The 21567-nt window shown below is 42.0% G+C and overlaps 2 protein-coding genes and 1 long non-coding RNA gene across 14 annotated transcripts in view; 1 reads left to right on the top strand and 2 right to left on the bottom strand.

Moving 5' to 3' along the window:
• FBXW11 (F-box and WD repeat domain containing 11) overlaps positions 1-7991 on the bottom strand; it is a 91090-nt gene extending 83099 nt beyond the window's left edge. For 5 of the 8 annotated variants that reach the window (XM_069102369.1, XM_069102370.1, XM_069102371.1 and 2 more), the window contains exon 1: positions 7816-7991. In XM_069102369.1, coding sequence (XP_068958470.1) covers positions 7816-7860 — 45 coding nt within the window. In that variant the 5' untranslated portion in view covers positions 7861-7991. The remainder of the gene's footprint in view (positions 1-7815) is intronic. The other 3 variants (XM_069102372.1, XM_069102374.1, XM_069102375.1) reach the window with 2 other exon arrangements.
• A 99-nt stretch (positions 7992-8090) lies between these two features.
• Positions 8091-21252, top strand: LOC138172656 (uncharacterized). Of its 4 annotated transcripts, XR_011171205.1 has the most exons (5): positions 8146-9013; positions 13229-13368; positions 14876-15004; positions 18728-18988; positions 20456-21252. It is a non-coding gene; the product is annotated as an uncharacterized lncRNA (long non-coding RNA). The 4 variants fall into 4 exon arrangements; XR_011171204.1 differs by lacking the exon at positions 20456-21252 and having other exon boundaries at positions 8091-9013; positions 18728-19434; XR_011171206.1 differs by lacking the exons at positions 18728-18988; positions 20456-21252 and adding an exon at positions 17445-17582 and having other exon boundaries at positions 8146-8537.
• STK10 (serine/threonine kinase 10) overlaps positions 13418-21567 on the bottom strand; it is a 132669-nt gene continuing 124519 nt past the window's right edge. For both annotated transcript variants that reach the window (XM_069102366.1, XM_069102367.1), the window contains exon 19: positions 13418-16280. In XM_069102366.1, the coding sequence (XP_068958467.1) occupies positions 16140-16280 (141 nt within the window). In that variant the 3' untranslated portion in view covers positions 13418-16139. The remainder of the gene's footprint in view (positions 16281-21567) is intronic.

The following is a 21567-nucleotide window of genomic DNA, read 5'->3' as shown; positions in this document are numbered from 1 at the left end:
TGCCAAGAATGGAGAGAAAGGAATGTTTATAAGAGATATTGTGGAGATAGAATTAACAGGCATTGGCAACTGATGAGTAATGAGGGAAAGGGAAGGCTCCAAGATGATACCAATGTTGTAAACGTGGGTGACAAGAAAATTGATGGTTTCCTCAATGGAAATAGGAAAGTTTGGAGAAGAGAGTAGTTTAGAGAAAAACATAGTAAGTACTATTTTTGACATGTTGCCTCTGGGACAGCCAGTTGGAAATATGCAGCAGGCAGCTGGCAATGCAGTAGCAGAGTTCAGGAGATAATGGTTGGATATAGAATAGAACTGAATAGAAAGTATAACTGAATTTATGGGGTCTGGTGAGATCACCAAAGGAGCATAGAGAGAGATGGACAACTACGTGGCACAATGGAGACAGTGCTAGGCCTGGAGTCAGGAAGACTCATTTTCCTGAGTTCAAATCCGGCCTCAGACACTTACTAGCTGTGTGACCCTGGGCAAGTCACTTAACCCTGTTTATCTCAGTTTCCTCATCTGTAAAATGAACTGGAGAAGGAAATGGCAAACCACTCCAGTATCTTTGCCAAGAAAACCCCAAAGGGGCTCACAAAGAGTCAGACACGACTGGAAATGACTGAACAATAATAACAGAGAACAGAAACAGACCCAGAGTCTTTGGGTCTGCCTATGATAAGGAAGAGGGTGATGATCTAGCAAAAACAAAGTCAGATATAGAGGAGAACTTTTGTTTACATAATGTACAACAGGCTGGGCAACTAGATAATGTACCCTTAGCTGGACTTTTGCTAAGTATCCTAAAAGAAAAATTGTTCTGGCCACCACAGAAAAGGAAACCTAAAGAACATTCTGCCCAGCAGGGGCTTGTAGTGGCATTACAATGCAATAGCATTCTAGTTATTTCTGGGATGTTGAAGAGCTAGAGATATTACTTAGTATCACAGGAATCCATATTTAAAAGTGGAAGGGACCTAAGAGGTCATATAGTCCAACCCCTTCATTTTACAGATAAGAAAACTGAGGCCCAGAGACATTAAGTGTCTTACCTGAGGTCACACAGGTAGTGTGTCTGAGGTGGAATGTGAATCAAAGTCCTGACACCAAACTCATTGCTCCTCCCACTGTGCCATGTTAGATGCCAAAATACTGATCAGCTTGTAGAATGCCAGTGAAAATTTAACTTATTTTACTGACTTCAGCTGATGTACAGGCCAATATCAATGTGTAACAAATGCTGTTTAACTGTGACTAATACTCATCTTTCAACCTCTTGAGACTGTTACCCTTGAAGCTCTATCAGATTAATTTTTTATTTCTTTCTCCCCAATCTGTTTTTCTTTTAAATAATCATAAAAGATGAAAAATATATTATTTTTCAATTCAAATTCTATCCCTTAGTCAAATTTTAAAAGCAAGTTTTATTTCTCCCTCAAAAAATTTCTTAAATTGTTTTTTTCAGGGTATGTGTGGGTGTGTGTGTGTGTGTGCGCGCGTGTGGGTGTGTGTGTGTGTGCGCGCGTGTGGGTGTGTGTGTGTGTGTGCGTGGGTGGGTAGCCCCTGCTTGATTTTCCCCCCCACAGATCAATGAACTTGGTTTTAAATTTCCTTTTTCCTTACCCTTTATATACAATACTTCTGTCATTTCCACTATATAGTGATCAACACAAAGGAAAGGACCTTATTTTCTGTTTTTCTTGTAAATTCCTCAATGTTCCTAGAATAGAATTTTAAATATAGTGGCCATTCAATCAAAGTTGACTAAGTCTGGGAAGATGTTTCCTTTTATAAAGAACTTTAGCAATTCAGGAAACTGAAACCTTCAGGTTTCACTAAAACAATAAAAAGGTTTAAGTTAAGGACAAGCAACTGGATTGTCAGGTCTTCCTGGTACATCTGTCATTTGCCTATATAGACAAACTTCCTGTTAAGCAATTACAGTGATCAGAAACTTAACATAAGGAAACATGAATTTTCCCCCCTTGAGCAACAGGTTTCTTCCTTTTGGTGTTATCACTCACAAACTAGAAACCAGTTTGCCAAAATAAGTCAGAGATTTTAAAAAAATTGGAATTCATTGGTCTGAAACATACCAAGTAAACATATATATATATACACACACTCACTCTCTCTCTCTTTCTATGTGAAGACATTTACAAGGTTCCCAACAGGGTAGAAACTCAACGTTTGGTCACTTTCTCTTAGGGTACTTACTACTTTGAGTCCAGATCAATTAGACCACGAGGTTAGGACCTTAAAACACAGTACTAAGTAATCGTGTTGAGTTCTACAAGACCTATAAATAGGCTGGTATACTCATCCTAAGAGAAACTGTGGGTTCTTCCCAGGGAAATATTCATAATTCTTTGTCTGAATTTTCTGTTGTCAGTTATTTTCCAAAATGTATATAAATGGGTTTGTACATACCAGCCAGGTGTGAATATATATCATCTAGCTATAGCTGTGCATATACACTGTATTATCTACTTTGCCTCCCTCCATTCTAACCCTTAAGTTCCCTCTACCTCAGAGAGGTATCCTGGAGAAATATTAAAAGGTTCCATTGAAAATTTGAACTGAGTCATTTATTCATCCAACAAATAGTTAATGAGTAGACACTAAGTATAGGAAAGACACTGCAGTAGGTGTTACTATACGGAATACAAAACGATCAGAATACATTTAGTTCCTGGTCCTGAGAATTTACAATCTAATAAGGGGGGGACACAACTATAATCCAAGGCAGAATATGTACAAAATAAAACATAAATTCTGAAGAGGAAGAGTCACCTGCAGCAAGAGTAGCCAAGAAAACAATGCTAGAAAGTTAGAGCCTTCTGCCTTCACCAACAAAAAAACTATCAAGGAAAAGGTAACAGTTAACAATAGATAATGGAATCATAGCCTCAGATGAGATATTTGCAAAGCATTTAGCACTCCCTGGCACATAGTAGGCTCTATGTAAATGCTTATTCCCTTCCTTTCTCTTCCTGTGCATACACTATCAACATAGACCTTTTTCTCCCTTAGGTTTAGACAGTACAAGTCGGGATGATGGAGTTTCTATAGGTTTGGAGCTCTCATACAGGGGTTGGAGGTTTTGTGGAGTCCTTTAATCTAGGCCCAAGAGCTCTCTCTATTCACCAGTGGGCAGATGTTCTGTTGAATAGGAAGACTTCGCAACTGGCTGGTTTATCGTGCTGTATCTCAGGAAGCAGGGTACAAACAATACAGGGCAAGGAGACCCAAACACCACTATGTGCATTCATATATTTATCCCCAAGGCCTCATCTTGACTCCATGGTTCTCTGTCAGATGAGCGTCCCATGTCGAATTAGATGGTCTCTCAAAGTCCCCCCACAAAGCACAAGATGTACATAAGAGATTCAGGGTTTCACATACAAGTGCCTTTTTCTGTTCTTTGTATATGTAAATGTTCATTCGTGTTAGTTTTTTAAGGAGTTAGTCTGAACCAAAGAGGAACAAGATAGGAGCCAAAAGAAATGCTTAGCTTCATTTTTTATATGTGAGTCTGCTCAATGTTCACAGATTCTAGATTTAAATCAAGAAGGGATCTTTAGAGTATCTACTGTATGCCCATTATTTTACAGATAAGAAAGACTGTGACTGGCCCAAGCCCAAACAGCTATACTAAACTGTGGACTCAGGGGTGGCTAAGTGGCACAGTGAATAGAGCACTGGCCCTGCAGTCAGGAGGATCTGAGTTCAAATTTGGCCTCAGATACTTAACACACACACTAACTGTGTGACCTTGGGCAAGTCACTTAACCCCAATTGCCCTGCCTTCCCCCCTCCAAAAAAGCAAAAAAATAAAATAAACTGTGGACTCCACATTCACACTCATGAACTTGGACTCCAAATTCAGGTCTCCTTTCACTGCATAAGAGGGTTTCTTTGTTCAAAGAGAACCTCCATGTCAATTTAATTTGATGTGTGGATTCACATCTGTTTAATTTGTGCTACATATTACTTGGCATATAAGATGGGGACAATGTCTTGCTAAAATGAAAGCCCCTAAATTAAACTAACTTCTTTGGGGGAAATATATATATATATATATATATTATATATATTCCTCCACCTGGAAAAAGTTAACAAGAACAAAATGGAGAATAAAAGCTCACAATAATAGAGTACATTATATAATATGTAATAATGTTTTATATATATGTATAATATAAATAGTAGTGTAACGTGCTTCACATATACTGTTCCAAAAGAGAAAGAAGTTATCAAAAGGAAGAAAATGCCCATAAACTAACACAAGAAAGTTTCCTTTATCTTCTCAGCATATTCCATTTTGAAATGATTGTCAAATACAATTTGGAATACACTGGCTCCCACCAGGACCTTTCTAAAGAGGCTCCAGGTATTCTGCATATATTACCCCATTCATCCTTAAATTCCAGGAAGTAGCCAGCTCATTTCAAGATAAGAAAGGTGAGATTGAGGGACAAGAAAAGAACTGCCCAGGGGTCACTTTGTCCAGAGTACAAATCAGTCAACAACAAACGATATATTACAGGGGAGAAGGCTCTCAAATCCTGTATCCTCCAACCTCTTTTCACCAATCTCTGCTACCTTGTCAATACAAAGTCTGTCTTTCTCTTCAACCTGCACACTACCCAATGGCTTATTACTCAGGCTGAAATGCAATTCCTAACTGGAAGCCAAAAGAAAACAAATAATATGTGACGATATGTATTGCTGCCTTTTTCCCCTTTAAGTCTGCCCCTGTGATATTCAATGTATTTGATTTAAAAAAAAAAAATTCCAAACAGGTAACTTATAGATATTCCCACGTTATCCCAATGATTCAGCAACTGGGCATAACTGCTTTTCTCCAATCAATAAGAGAATAAAGCTAGTGTTAATACAGGTTGAAAAAAAATTTTAACTCTAAAATACCAGACCAATTAATCACAATGTGGTGTCTAGGGAATTACCTGATTATCTCCAGACTGCCTCTAGAGCCAAGGGAGTTAGTTACTCACCACTGGCATTTGCAAAATACAGCACTGGCATCCTCCATAAAGAGTTTTTTTAGCAAACTCTGGATTTTAGTCAGCTACTTAACAATAGTGATTGTCCCAAAGGTAAACCTAAACTGAGAGTTAGGAGGAAAAAGCTTTAGCCCAAAAGGATGCTATGATCTACTGACTGGATTGTTAATTCAATTGAATTTACTGAGAATTATTAAATATTTCCTATGTGTCAGATACAGTGCCCTTATGGAAGGGGGGAAGGGAGGGAGAAGAACTTCTGGCAAGGTACTTAATTTCTGGAATAAATAAAGACTCACTTTATTTTTGTCCTTGTACAAATTGCCAGAAGAGGTAAAGGAGGCAAAAAGAGAAAAAGCTGAAGCAAGAAACAATAGAAAGGAACATAGATTCCCGCAAATCAAATAAGTGGTCATGTTTCATTTGCAAAGAGCGAATACTTTAGGCCTAATTATCTACTTAACAAAGTAATGGAACAAACCTTATGAACACAAAAGTATTTAACTATTTAAGTGAACTCATAAAATATCAACTTTCCTGCTTTGGGCTTTTTAACTAGCACAGTAGTTGAATTTAAAAACTAGTGTAAATAATCTGTTTATCTACAGAATGAGGATGCTGCCCCAAGGTAAACCAAAGTAAAGTCTCAAGCAATGATCCACTGAGATACCTTTTCTAACTGATTTATCAGTAAATACTGTCACTCAGCTTTAAATACATTATATTTACCTGCCCAGTCTATTATACCAATATAAGTATAATAAGGTTTGGAGGAAAGGTTTTAATTGTTTTAACTGGCTTATCCCACAAAGAAAAGCAAAGTTAAGGTCTTTAAATGAAACTTCTAACCCCACTCCTCCTTAAAGTTCTTGGGTCATTAAACACGTTCCATGAATACCCAGATGTTTAGCACATCTGGTAAAGAGTTTCTTTTATTTTTTTTTTCCACTAGCTTTAGAAGGTGGAGTGCCTTGTTAGACCAGAGACAAATACTATCACATCAGTCAAAAACTTTGTGGTTTGAAGTTTGAACCTTGGAAGATCAAGATTTTAGGCTTTGAGACTTCAAAGTTCATTTGAACATAAAATGTTGGTCTTCATTTATACTTGACCAAGTAATTTGGGAAACAGATGATTTTCAGTGCTTAAAAAGATTTAAGTATTCAGTTACCAAGATATATTTTCGGTCATTCATTATCGGTCCAATCAACCACATTTTTCTTTCACAATGTTTCAATATGGAGAATTCTACTTAAAAGCTTAGACTTAAATCTCCATCTTAAATGTGTTTATACTGTTTAACTATATATGAGTGGTAGTCCTTGTTACAGTATCTTTTGCCAGATTAACACATTGTAAGTGTGTATCAAATGCCTAAACAGACTACTTAGCTGGCTGTAAAAATACTGCTTTTAAAAAGGAAGAAAAATTACTCAATACATGATAGATGTGTTTTTTTTAAAGCCACAAATACACTGCAGGATCTCTTTGAAAACTTTTTGGGGAAAATGCTCTGGTTCTAGTGTTCAAAGCACTGAGGAAGTTTAGTTATCTAAATAAGGCAAAAAGCCAGTAGATATTAAGCTACCTCCATATTTAAGCTACTGTACTTCCATTTTTTTTTTTAAAACATGTGGCTCTGTCCTTAAGATATCATCATCTACAGAAACTGGGTAGCTATCCAAAGGGCATTCAGAGTAGTCACCATTTATTATTTATAGAATTAAATGTGGAAGTGGCTCTGATGTCACTGACCCTACCTAGTGGAATCTTTGACTCAGTAAGCATTCCTGAGTTAAGAGAAAAATCTGACTATGAAAACAAGTGATCTCTTTTCTCCTTTCCGCCAACTCAAGGGAAAACTGGCTAGATACAAAGAAACCAGCAAGGTTTCTGTAGCAGTGTCCCATGGAGAAGCTAACACAGACTGCGCTTCAACTATCTACCCAGCGTGCTCCCGAGGATTGATTTCCTCGGCCACTGAAATTGGCAGGTGGACCCCCTGCCAGGTTGACTCTTTCCGTCAGTCACCTTGGGAGACATTAGAGATCTGTTAGTGCCTCACTTGTGCCACTGTTACTGTTCTTTATGCCATCCTGTCCCCCGTTTCTGCCAAGACTTGTTTTGGTCCCCAGGCCTGGAGCTCTCCGCTCCTGTGCCCCACCGAGGAGTCACAGCCTCTGGCTTGTACAGAGTAGTTAGAAGCCACTAAGGGCCGGCCAAGGCTCCACAGAAAAAATGAGTGAACAGCTACTCCTCCTCCCCACAACACAGCGTCCTCCGAGAAGGCTGCGAGCCCTCCGCGTGAAGCAGCTGCCCTTTGTCCACATCAAGCCCAATAACCCAGTCGGCGGAGGAGCCCGGGAGCTCCCGGAATGCAGCCATCCCGCGATCCGCGGCATTCACAGGCTCTGCTCTCTTCCTCGGCTTGGGGGGACAAGGGCTAGTTGCCTAAAGACTGAAGGCGAAGGAAGAGAAGGGGGTGCGCTGAGGCCTCGGAGGTGGGAGCAAGAGGAGGATGAGCAGCCATGGCGACGGGGGCTTCCCGGACCCTCCTTTTCCACTCCCTTCCACCTCTCTTAGTCGGGGGGGAGAGGGGAGGCTCGGACATCACCGAGTCGGGCTCCATCGCGGCACCGGCCCGGGGGGGGGGGGGGGGGGGGGGGGGGGGGGGGGGGGCCGATGAGGGGGAGGGGGCGGCGGTCGGGGGGGTGGGGGGGGGGTTCGGGCCCTCCAATCGCGCTGGGCAGGCCCGGGGCCGAGGGGCCGGCGGGGCCGCACTCACCATGAGCTCGATGGTCTTGTCCTCGATCACCGAGTCGGGCTCCATCGCGGCACCGGCCCCGCCTCCGCCTCTCGCTCCCCGCAGCGGCGAACGGCCCCGGAGCTGGCGGCGGCGGCGGCGGCGGCGGCGGAGATCGCACCCTCTCTAGCTGCCCGCCCGCCCGGGCCGCCGGCAGCTCCGCCCTCCCCTCCGCCAACGCCGTAACGCAACCCGGGGACTACGGCTCCCAGGAAGCCCCGCGCCCAACTGCAGGGCATACCGAGCTGGGCGGCCGGGCGGCCGCGGAGCTTCCTGGGACTGAAATCCTGGCTCTAGGTGGATCTCTTCACCTGTGGGTGCAGCCCAAGCCTGAGCTCCCGCACAACGCCCTGGCCCTGGCTCTGTTCGCCGGGAGTTAAGACCAATACATTTGGGGGAAAGAGGGGCTCCTGAGTAAAGAAAGTTCCTGAGGTGTTCTTGAACTACATATCCCGTCGGCCTTAGCGGTCGGGCCTTGCAGGGTTCGACGCTTCCGGCGCGCTTCCCCGCAACTACTGGGGTGCCTCGATGACTGTCGGAAGCCGTAGTCCTAAGACGGGAGCGGAAGCTCCAAAGCGCCTCAACAGTCAGGGAGGCCCTGCGCGTGCGGCTACTTCCGAACATGCGCAGTCTCTCTCGGCTCTCCGGCCCCCGGAGCTCGAGGAGTGACCTAGGCTGGGGTCGGGAGACCCCCCGGGGGCGAGGCAAGTCTCGGAGGAGGGAGCGCTGGGCTGAAGGGCTCGTCACGTCGCAGGGGTCTGGGGTCCGATGCCCCTGATGAGGGAGAAGGGAGAAGTTAGCCTTGGCGCCGGGAGGCAGGAGGAGACCCGCAGGGGCTGGGCGCCGCCTGCTAAGCGTGACTGCCGGGTGGAAGGGGCCCGGGTGGCGCCGGGCCAGGAGCAGAGACCCAAAGGTGACGTGGGCGCTCGCTCCCGCCCCCGGGCTTTGGAGCCGACTTCAGCGAGCCCAGGAGCGCTCGCTTGCCTTTGTGCTGCGGTCCCTTGGACGCGGAGATGAAGCCTGCTGAGCAGTCCAGAGGCGGAAAATGTCGTTATCATAAGAGAGCTGTTATGTAGATACTGTATACAGTGTGTAGCATATAATCATCTGCCTGTCAGAATAATCCGCTCATTTTAAAGCTTATCGGGCAATAGCATGGCTCCTGCACTGACTGACTACGGTACGCTTGGGCCTCCTTTCACCTTTAGAAAGTTTATTTTAGAGGAAAAGCTCAGTATTAACTGCAAAGAGCCCGAGCTAAGAAAAGCCCTAATAAATAGGCCGAGATCGGGCCTTTTGCCTAGCCTTCTATTTGTATCTCCAACTCTTGGACTCTAGTGGTTTATTGGGGACAGTAGATGATAGTGTCTGTAGAGCTGACCTTTTATGGGGACTTGACTCGTCCGGGGGCCTCTTCTCCAAGGTGACACTCTCCTGAATACTTCCTCTCTCTCCCACTGTTCAGTCTTCCCTCTGCTCCTCCAGCCTCTTGAATCCAGTAGCTCAGAATCGCTTTTCCTCCGATTCTGAGACGACTCCCTTTTGTACAAATTTCTTAGAGGGGGATCCAGTCTCTCACCCAGTAGCTTTGATTCAAGGAGTCAGTTCCAACTCAATTCTGAATGTTTGATTCGATCAAAATATGTTCTCACCTAGTATAGGGCCTAGAGCCAATGAGATAGTTTCACTATCACCTTTATACAATATAAACCAATTATAACTAACCTTGGGTGTGGTCCTGAGCCCTCTTTTCTTCTTCCCTAGGTACTGTTTCACTTAGTGATCTCATCAACTCCAGTAGTTTCAGTAATCATTTCCTCTGATGATTTTCAGATCCATTCTCTCCTGACCTCCAGTGTCACTCCAGCTGCCTGTCGGACATCTTGAATTGGATGTCCTGTAGACATATTAATCTTGGGTATCTAAAACTGAACTCATTATCTCGTGCCGCCCCACAATCCCCTCCCCTCTCCCTAACTTTCCTGTTACTATTAAGTACCATCATCCGCTGGGTGAGAAGAGCAGAACCAGGAGAAACGTGTACCCAGTTACAGGCACAACGTATGTGTGAGGACCAGCTTTGATAGACTGGACTCTTCTCAGCAATGCAGGGATATAAGTCAATCCCTAGAAAGAACTGAGTTTATATCCAGGTGGAAGCAAAATACCTGATCTTTTTCCTTCTCTTGTTTGGTTTTATGTCCTCTACCATTTTTCATTCCATCTGATACAATCCGTCTTTATAACCTGACTATTGTATAATGTGAAAGTATTTACAGACCCTATACTTGACTATATACTGCCATTGGGGGGGGGAGGGGAGGGAAGGGGACAAAATGTGAAACTCAAGGAATTGTATCCTGTAAACTAAAAGGAAACAAACAAATAAATTAAAAAATTTTTTTAAAAGTACCATCATCTTCCCAGTCCCCAAAACATCAGCTTAGGTGTTATCCTTTACTTCTCACTCTCAGCCCCATACTCAGTCTGTTGCCAGGCCTCTCCAATATGGCCCCTTCTCTCTGACACTGCCACCACCTTGGTTCAGGACCTCTTCATCTCATGCCTGGACCACTGCCTGCTGGTTGGTCTGCCTGCCCCAAGTATCTCCCAACTTTAGCCCCTACTCCATTCAGCTGTCAAAGTGATCTTTCTAAAATGCAAGTCTGACCATGTCACCTTCCCCTTCCCTCCTTAAATAAATCCCTATGACCTCCAGGAGCAAGTTTTAAAATCCTTTATAACCTACCCCTATCCCACCTTCTCGAGATCTTAAGCCTTCTTCCCTACCTTCCAACCCCCACATACTTTTCAGTCCAGTGACTGACAGTCTTCCTTGTTCCTTGCATAAGACACTCAGTCTCCAAGCTCCATGCATTTTCTGGCTGGCTACCATACTTGGAATACTCTCCCTCCTCACCTCTACCTCCTAAGCTTCCCTAGGTTCCTTCAATCCCAACTAAAATCCTACCTTCTATAAGAAATGTTTGGGGCGGCTAGGTAGCACAGCGAGTAAGAGCACCGGCTCCAGTGTTGAGATAGACCTGGAGATCGAATCCCGGGCTCAGACACTTAGCACCCACCCAGAAACACCTGGCCGTGTAACCTTGAGCAAGTTACTTAACCCCAATTGTTCAGGGGCGGCCAGGTGGCTCAGCGAGTAAGAGCACCGGCTCCAGTGTTGCCACGACCTGGAGATAAAATCCCGGGCTTGGACACGCAGCACCACACCCAGAAATAACTGGCCTTGTAACCTTGAGCAAGTTACTTTTAACCCCGATTGCTTCCTGATCCTCCCTAATACTAAAGCCTTTCCTCTGTTGATTATCTTTAATTTATCCATTGCATAGCTTATTTGTACATAGTTGTTTGCATGTTGGCTCTCCGTTAGACTGAGCTCCCTAAGAGCAGGAACTGGTTTTGTTTTGGATTTTTTTTACCTTTCTTTATAACTCCAATACTTAGCACAATGCCTGGCACATAGTGGGCACTTAATAAACACATCTTGACTTTATTAAAAATAGAATTACCAGGAAAGCTAGGTGGCAAAGTGAAAAGAGCACCAGCCCAGGAGTCAGGAGGATATGAGTTCAAATCCAGCCTCAGACACTTAACATATACTATCTGTGTGACCTTGGGCAAGTCACTTAACCCTGATCGCCCTGCCTTCCCCCCTCCAAAAAGACAAAAAAAAAATAGTTATCAAAATATTTCCTAAAAAGTTCCTGGACTCCAGATTAAGAACACTTTTTGCTCCATTCCCTTGGAAGGTCCAGACTAAAGGACAAGATCTAGGAATGCTACCTAAGAGAAAACCCAGGGACGGAAGAATATTCAGTAGGAAGGAATGGGCAATAGTGTCTGATGCAGAGACTTCAGAAAGAATGAGGGAGATCCAAGAGTAAGCTATTTAGTCATTTAGAGATCATTGGTGCCTTGGAGAAAGCAGTTTCAGTTGAGTGGTGAAGCTAGATTCCAATTGCAAAGGATTGAAAAGTAAATGGGGGAAGGGAGGGTGGGAGAGAATGAGGTCAATGGCTTGTAGAAGGCTTTTTCCAGGAGTATGGCCATGCAGTGGAGGAGATGTATATATAGGACAAGGTCTTGAGGAGATAGTAGGATCAAGTGAACATGATTAAAACTAGGTTAGGACTGCAGGTAATGACTAATAGGGAGAAAGTAAAGGTTAGAAGTTTGGGATGTTTGATGGGTCAAGACTGGAAAGGGTCTGACACAAGACTGTTAGTTGCTGTCATTAGAATGATGGAATTTAAGTTAATTGGTGATCAATGGGCTGTTTGGAAGTTAAATAATTCTACTAAACCAGAACCTATATGTTCCATGAGGTATAAAATTCACTATGATCCAAAGGCACGTTGGACTTCTTCATCCAACCAAATCCAGTATCCACTTGTCAAACACCTATCATGTCACTCTTTTAGGTTCTAGGGAAACAAAGGAGAAAAGAAGTCTCTTCCCCCCACCCCCTCCGCCAGGAACCCGCATTCTACTAAGGGGCACATATGTAAACAAATACACAGATTCATGGTACGGTTTTAGGAGGACCTTAACCACTAAGAGGTTGCACCTAATCCCTGTATGATTTCACATTACATGTCTACGCAGTCAATACCATTAAAACTTTCAGTTCTTCATGATGTATAAACCATGTCTAGTTGTCTAAGTTTGCCATCTTGGAGAAAATGCCCTTTGCTTTCTTTGCTGTCTGGTTAAGATTTTTGCCTCCCCAGCAAAGCTGAGCTTGTTTTTAACCCCCTGGCCATAGCAAGGCCAGGTAGAGGGCCATGTGTACCCAGGTCACTAACTAGCCTAGCAGAGGCACTGTGGACTCACTGCCACCTCGTGGTCTCCAGCCTATATGATATCCTCACAGTGATTCTCTGTTGCCATCTGGTGGCCAGGCTTCAAAAACTGAAATTTAATTTTGTGTATTTGTATTGGGGTTGACCTTGGCAAGTTTGAAAGAGACCAAGGTCACAGACTTTTTATCCCCCTACCTTTCCCATTTAAAAGATAGTGCTTAACTGCAAAGTGTGGCAAGTAAGGTTTGGGGGATTTTTGTTGGTTTTTTTTTTTTAACTCTATTTATTTGATGGAATATAGAAGAAAAAACAAACATAGGTATAGTAGGGAAAGCCCAAAAGCACAGTCAGTCCGTGAGCTAAGAGAGACCTCACAGATCATCCAGTGCAAACTACCCAACTCAAGACTTTCCTTTGTGACACAGTTGACAGTCTGCTCAGGAACCTTCAGGAGAGACCCATTGCTTCCTGAGTTAGGCTATTTCACTTTTGGATGTTTCTAATTGTTGGGAAGTTTTTCATTGTATTAAACCTAAACTGGCCTCTCTTCTGCTTGTATCTGTTGGTCTTAGATCTGTCATCTGAGTACAAGTACAAGTGAGAATTCCTTCTTCCAGTGTGGAACCTAGACACTAGATCTTTCCTTTCTCATGGAGACACTTGTCCAGAGAAAGGTTAAGATGCAAGGTTAAAATAGATTCTGTAAGGAAAGGTGAGTTTGTTCTGCATTTCTTATATTCAGTAAAGAACAACCCAAAACATAGTTTTTCATCTTGTTACTTTATTAGGAGCTTATTTACATAACCATGATTATTCCATGGCAAACACTTTACAAAACAGCTTTGAATAAAGTATTGGAACTACATAAAAATAACCTCTCTCTCTTAAAAAGAGAAAATATAAGTTAGTTTTCATTTACGTTCATAAAGATTACCTTAAAAAAAGGGGGGTGGGGACATTTCAGTTGGGTTGTTTTGTTTTAAATTTTGAAAAACTGCTTGCTACTGTGCTTGCCTGCCTTCTCAGACACAAAACTATGTGTCGGTACAACCATAATGCTGTGAAAGCTAATTAAGAGCACACAGGAAAGGCACAAAAATTAGGGGATACAGGCAATCCTGGAGCAACTACATTAAGTTCCCCCCTAAAGAAGAACTAAATGAAGGATTTCTCACTCATTAAGTTAGCAATTTGCTTTTTGCTTCGCCACACACATTCATAATCACAAAATGAAAAATTGTAAACAAAGGACCAAGCCACATCTGCCTCATCTTTCATTGAAGTTGGCATCATTTGGCTGAAGTGAATTTATATTCTTTTTTTTCCATACTGCCACTTCAAAATCTTCCTAACAGCTATGCAGTTACTATAGACCCTAATGAAATAGGGGAAAGTGATGTATGTTGGAACATGATAGAAGGCCTTCCTCCAAAGCACTGATTTAACTCTAAACACATTTATCACCGATGCCTGAAAATCATATTTAGGCCAGTTGTCAAAGAAATGAATGTTTGCCTTAGAGCATGAATATTATGATAAAGCTAATGTCTTCCTGTAAAGCATCTTCACTGAATATTTGCTTTACATATCAAGAAAAACTTAAATATTCTCAAATGCTCAATCAGAATTGAGTGGTTTGATAGTCTTCTCACCACCAACACCCCCCCGCCCCACCCCAAAAAAAGAAACCACAACCAGTGTAGCCAGTGTTGGTTTAAAATGCAGTGTTAAGCTTACCCTTTGGTGGTACTCTGAGCCAAAACAAAGTAGTCTTCTGCAGACCTTACTGACCTCTTTGTTATCAGGTGTACAGAAGAATGGATGCTCAGACTACAGTACACCCATATATTTCCTAGAACTTACCCCCTCCCCCAAATTATTTTGTTTCAGTGTTGACTGAAAACTTAAAAGATGGTAAAAGAAAAAGGGAAAGTTCCTTGGAAAAGTAGTTATTGCTACTCTCTTTTTTCCTATTTAGACTGAATTCTCTGATGATCAGAATTGTGGGACCAGTTTAAAAGATACATTAGCATCTTGGTATTCCATTGTGACTCAGAACTACATCTTTAAAAGTGTCTGTCTCATGGCTCAAAAAACAGTGTCATAGCAGAAAGCAAGTAGGAAAAATGGGCTCCAATAAATGAAAGTAGAACCAGATGCTGCAAAATTATTCCAGCTGAAGCCTACATTTACCTTGGTTTTTCCTGCTTTCTTCCCAGAAAGAAGAAAAGAAGTTCAAGAATTTGCTAGCTGGCATTGAACACTGATGGCCTTTTGAACTAGCAATGGTGGTGTCAAAGCACTGGCACAATAAGAAAGCTGGTTATCTTGCCCATGCCCACATTCAGGTGAGATGTTGGCAAGAGAACATTACAGGATGAAATGTTTACTGTTTTGATGTATACCTGAAGAGAAAACTGTGACAAAACACATGCCTTTTTCTTCCTCTGCCACCCTATAATGCCAACAGGAAGCTTTTTTTCTTATTGGTTTCTTACTTATCTAAAATCTATGCTTAACAGCAAATAATTTGTAATTTTAGATGAGAACACATTCAAGTACATGCAACATCTTTTTGCTCAGAACAGGCTAGTTACAGTGGCAGTCCCAGACTATATTGTGGATGGCACAAGCCCATACATACAAAGAATGAAATGGTACAAAACACTCTCAGGCATAATGTGGTGAAAACTCCAGGCAGACACTTCTTTTCCAAACATGAGCAATGGCATTCTTTCCCCTCCCTCCACCCACCTGCAAAGTGAAAAGAAGTCTAGGGTAATCAATTATGAAGTATTATAAAGACACAAAGCTAGAGAAATCCACCTCTGGCAACATCATAGGCTTTGTTCAGCTCTAAAATGACTGGTACATATGGATGATTCCCTTTTGAGACCCCCTCTTCCAACACAATACAGGCCATGTGGAATAAAGATCATGGAATAACTGAACAAAAAGATCTCCGAGAATTTCCATGGGAAAGAACCAATTTCCATGCTCAAAGTGTCAGACCCAAAAGGGTCTGTTGTATCTAACACTCCAGTTAAAAGCAGAACTAGACTCCCTCTAATGAGAAAAATTACTACTTTTGGATAACAGGAAGGGAATTCTAATATACACATTACCTCTTCTCTCAGCCTGCAGTCCCAAAATGAAGATGACTTAGGTCTTCAGGTGAAGCAAATACATGTTTTGTTTCGTTTTGTTTTGGGGAGGTGGTATCAGAGGGAAATAGGTGACACCGAACAAAGTAAGGACATATAAAAAAAGTCATCCATGCTATGATATGACTGAAAAAAATCAGGAACCAGTAAATGGCAGTTCTGTGCACAGCTGAGGCAGATAGTTCAGGGTTCTAAAGTTAGGCTGGCATTCTAGAAGCAATGGATGTTGTAGGCCCTGAGTTACTTGTCCAAAGAGAGCAAGAGTGATGCAGAGGTCTGTCTGCTGTCTGGAAGCCTGATGCCTCAGACCAGTTGTGCTTTAGGAAGCTTCTGAGGAGCTGTATGGGAAAAACTTGGCAAGTTTGTTGGGTGAGTTGGGATTTGGGCACTCGGGCTCTTCATTCAGTTTGAAGAACATCTCCTGCTCACGCTTCTTCTGGTTCAGGTCATCCTCCAGAGCCTTGGAAAAAACAGAGGTGTTAAATATTTGTTGAATGAATGAAAAACAACTATATTTGAACACCCAGAAGGAAGAGCACTCCCCAAACAATCTCTTAAATCATTGCCAAAGCCAGAGTTTACACAGCCTATGTAGAGGTGAATGTTTCAGAACCCTGGGGCCCCTGCCAGAACCCAGAAAGCTTTTATCAGGGTATTCCCCTCCTTGGCCTCATTCACAAGTCACATAACTATGTCCTCCCCACTTCCTTTTCCATTGCTGATTACCCTGACATAGTATAAACAGCACTTCCTTCCCCCTGCCAGAGCCAGGCAGCAATTTAAAGGGAACCACAGGCTAAGACTTGGGGAGGGATTGCAAGGAAGCTCAATGCAAATGTAAAATTGTTGATATTAAAACAGCCTAGTGAGTCAAGAAAAACATGGGGAGGAAAATCAGAAGAGATTTGTCCACTAAGGGAGGGGAGAAGTTATCTGGATTAACGAAGCACTCTAAGAACTGGTTTGCCTTGGGAACAAGCAGTTTTAATTGTCCAGGTCAAATCCCATCACAGTGACCTTCAGGGGGGTGTCCAAGTCCAGCCCTCAATAGGCCTTTCATTGTATTGAACACTTCTTGAATCCAGGGGGCCACTGGCTGGGGCCTAGCTTCATGCAGGATTTATTAGGATTTGGCCTATATTACATTTGCTTCTTTTTCTTGGCTCATTCTCCTGCTGCTCTAAAGCTTCCCCAACTTCGAAAAGCAGTTCTGTTAACAGGAAAATCATTCAGTTTGATCCTGTTCCTTCAGTCAAGTATGATTCTAATTAATTTTCTCCATCTTAAAGCAAAATTAAGATACAATGGAAATACACATTAAATTGTGAACCCAATCCTTTCCTAGCCTATAACAAAACACCTGGATATGTCATAGAAAAATATGTGGAGTGGGGTACAGCTTCATAACTTTAGATTCCACCAATTTCAAACTGAGCTGGTGCTGACCTTTGCTATACTGATAATATATAAGCATTTGTTAAGCAAATAGCTCGTATAAACAGGATCATAGCAGCAGTGGTTAACCTACTGAAGAGGGAAACACATCTCATTGGCTTTACAAGACAGGTGACCGTGAAATGGGGAAACGACTGAACAAATTGTACCAAATGTTACTGTGCCGTAGGAACAGCAAATCTGAGGAATTCAGGGAAATACTGGAGACTTATGTGAAGTGACAAAGGGTGAAGCAGAACCAAGAGAACAGCATGCACAAAGGCTACAATAATAACAGAACTAAAAAGCTGCCAAACTGACGAATTATAATGAGGGAAATTCTCCCGAAGACACAAAAGAGAAATTTGTCCCTGAATTCCTTGCCACTTGTCAAATGATTGAACATCAGAATCTGATAGGATTTAATCAATGGCAATGACATTAAAGAAGAGGCATTACCATCTGCTTTGCCGATGTACCCTAAGGACCATGGGACCAGATGTGCACCTAAAACCCTCTATGTGGGTTGTCTCCCCAATTAGAGTGAGCTCCTTGAGAGCTGGGATTGTCTTACTTTTTTGTTTATATCCCCAAAGTTTAGCACAGTGCTTTATATAAAGGAAGCACTTACAGAATGCTTCATCATTAATTCATTAAGTCCTAGAGAACTTATCATGAAACTCGACTTCTTTCTCTCAGAAGATGGGTGCAGACTGTGGATATGAAATGAGGAATATGCTATCAGAAATGGTCATTGAGTTTGATTTTGCTTAAATGTTTTTCATTGTTAGGAGACAAGGTTTGGGTAGAAGGATATTCAAGGGGAATGACTGCAATATATAAAAAAGAGAACAATAAAACATTTAAAAGAAAAGAGAAAAAAGAAATGCCATTAACTTACAGTGTACTAATTACAAATAACTTATTTGTACATTAAAGAAGATTCCTAAGAACCTATATCTAGCAACACTATTAAACCTAATTAAATGAATTAATAATTAATAAACCAATTGATTAATTCTACATCATTAATACACCTTTGGAGACAGCTAAGTGGCTCAGGGAATAGAGCCCTGAGCCTGGAGTCAGGAAGACCTGAATTCAAATTTGGCCTCAGACTCTTACTAACTGTATGACCTTGTGCAAGTCACTTAACCTCTGTTTGCCTTAGTCCACTAAAGAAGGAAATGGCAAACCACTCCAGTATCCTTGCCAGGAAAACTCCATGGGCAGTATGGGCATGCTGTGGTCCACAGGGTCACAAAGAGTATAACTGAACAACAACAATGCATTATTGGTTTCTCTGCCCCTGGGGCCACTTTTCTGACTGGCTACTTCATCCCAGAACCTCCATTTTAAGGAAAACACCCAGCCCAGTCATGTCTTCATTCTTCTCGAGGATCCACTCCCAAGTCTCCAAACTTGGTCTGCCCTGCCCCCAGCTACCCTCTCTATTTTGTCTTTCTCCATTAGAATTCAAGCTCCTTGAAGGCAGAAGCTATCTTTCTTTCTGCATATATCTGTATTCCCAGCACTTAGGACAGTGCCTGACACATTCTGGTGGAAAATGAAGTAAGCAGAGCCAGGAAAACAACATCCACATGACAATGCACATGGAAAGAATCACCACCACAAAACTGTCAGAGCTGAGTGTCATAAAGCTATAAAGGACAAGGTTGGCTCCAGAGGTGAAATATGAGAAGATGCTTCCTCCCGCCCCTTTCCTTTGCAGGGGTAAGTGGGAGGAAAATAAGGTCCATGGGGGTGGAAAATTGCACATTACATTGTTGTTGTTTTTTAACATGTTAACATGTTTTGCTGATTTTGTTTTCTTCTTTCAAAAAAAATCCTCCTAAGGGATGGCTTTCTGAGAAAAGGGGCAGGGATGGATAAGGCAGAAATCTAGGTGATATAAAAACAAAAGATGCCCCCCAAATTTATTAAATTCTTTTTTAAAACCTAAGAGTTGCCTATGTACTTAAAAGTAAGTGTTTTTAATATCCAGAATTCTATCTATTCAAACTGACCTTCTCCCTAGTTAAGATTCTGACCATAAGACTAATGAAAACTGTTTAAATTGCAAATGTCACAGTAACATAGGAAATCTAACATTACATATTCCAGGCATAGGCAAACAGAGGCAACAGGGCAAAGCCCCTTCATCCCCTGAATGTCAACAATGTTGCCCAGCTTATTGGGAACCTAGCATGGCATTTGGATCTGACCATTTGGGAGAAAGAGCTGCTGATAGTGACCTTGTCACCATAATTTGCAAACCATGACAATATATACATACACACATACTGCAAGTACACAGTGTGCCCTGGCAGAGAAGATGGGAGAGAGTGTCTTTCTTGAGCATCTAGTACAAAAAGTACAAAACAGGCTCTCAGTACTAGTTCAAAATACAAAAATGGGGATCGATTGACTATGTCAGGGGAAAAAAGTCATCCCGGCTACATTACAAGCAGGGACGTGAAAGGTGGTTGTAGATGTGGTGGCAGACAGTTATTTTTAATGAAGACAAAATAAAAGAACACTCAAAGTACAGCAGGAAGAAAATTAATTTGGCATTATTAACAGTGATAACTTACATTCGAAGAGGTAGTATGGTATATTGATTGGGACAGAAAATCAGCCTAGGAGTCAGGAAGACCTGAGTTCAAATCCTGCCTATGACACCTTCTAGCTGTGTGACCTTAAATAGGTCATTTAATCTCTTATCCCCTCCCTCTTCCCCAACTCTTTCAGATAAGATAGAAATATCCATTGATAGGGGGTAGACAGCTGAATGGCACAAGGATTACAGCTTTAAACTTGGAGTTAGTAAGTCCCGAGTTTAAATCTGACCTCAAACACTTAATATCTACATGACCCTAGGTAAGTCCCTTAACGTCTCTTGCCTCAGTTTCCTCACCTGTAAACTGGGGATAATAATAGCACTTACTTTCCAGGGTTGTTGTGAGGATCAAATGAGATAATATTTGCAGGGTACTTTGCCAACATTATGCACTATACAAATGCTAATTATTGTTGTTACTCTAATGCAGTCACAATTCCAATTCCATCCTATCCAGCTGGAAGCTATATTGCACTGCCTTTAAAGTTTAGAAAGTGCTTCACATACATTATTTCATTTGAATCTTTCATGACGACTAACCCTGCAGATTAGATAATACAAGTATTATCCTCATTTTTCAGATGACACAGGTGAGGCTGAAAGAGGTCCCATAACTAGTAAACGTCAGTGAGAGGATCCCAACCTCATCTGCAGATTCCAAGTCAACTGTTCTTGCCATCACACAAAGCTGCCTCCAGAGCTGCGAAGTGCAGGGTATTTCAAGCGTTTACAATAAACTTTACATCTGTTCTCTCACTTGATCTTTAATACAGGTCTATGAAGTAGTTCCACAGGCATTGTCCCCATTTTACAGATGAGGAAGTTGAAAGAACTTTCCAAGTAGTGGCTATCACTAGAGTACACTATCAAGAAAGCTAGAGATTTTACTTTGGACATTTTAAATTAGAGGGGAATTATCTAAAGGGATATATATTAAACAAGATTCAAATTCAACAGACATTTATGATGATGATGATGATGCTAGGAATGCAAAAAAGTCCCCGTCCTCAAGTAACTTACAGTCTAATGGGGGGACATGATGTACACAAACATGCTAAAAAGAAGACTGTGATAGGGACAAATAAGCCAGTATATAAAGAAGAGACAGGAGAGAGAGATCTATTTCAGCTGGGGCAATCAGGGAAGCTTCAGGTTTTGCCTGAGCTGGGCCTTGAAGGAGAAGAATTTTAACAGGCAAAAAAGAGGATGGTGTGAATTCCAGGCATAGGGAACAACCTATACCACTGCATGAAGTACAGGACAAGAAGGAGGACAGCTAGCACATCTGTTCCAGTTTGGCTGAAACAGTGGGAAGAGGTTATATGAAAAAAATGCTCTAGATAATTACAGGTGAGAGAAAGGCAAACTAATACAGCTTTAGATACCATCTTACACCTGTCATATTGGTTAACATGATCGATGCCCTTCACCCAGGGAAGGGCTAAACAAACTGTGGTATATGATTGTAATGGAACAGTACCGCATTATAAAAAATGATGAGATGATTGATTTTTAGAAAAACATGGAAAGACCTGGACCTATGAAGGAGGATGCTGTGATAGTAATGGCAATTAAAGATTCCCCTGTATTGGCTTGGTTTTCAAATTGATTGTATTAAAACCCAGAGCTTGTTAATCCCACCTGTGGGATGGACTTTTTGATGTGAAAAGAAAGTCCTGACTGGGAGGAGCTG

The sequence above is a fragment of the Petaurus breviceps genome, unplaced genomic scaffold (assembly GCF_028583685.1).
Source record: "Petaurus breviceps papuanus isolate PSGF00001 unplaced genomic scaffold, PetGlider_PUasm1.0 551, whole genome shotgun sequence".
Classification (NCBI taxonomy): domain Eukaryota; kingdom Metazoa; phylum Chordata; class Mammalia; order Diprotodontia; family Petauridae; genus Petaurus; species Petaurus breviceps.
The sequence above is the reverse complement of the archived record's forward strand: the minus strand, read 5'-3'. Positions and strand labels throughout refer to the sequence as shown.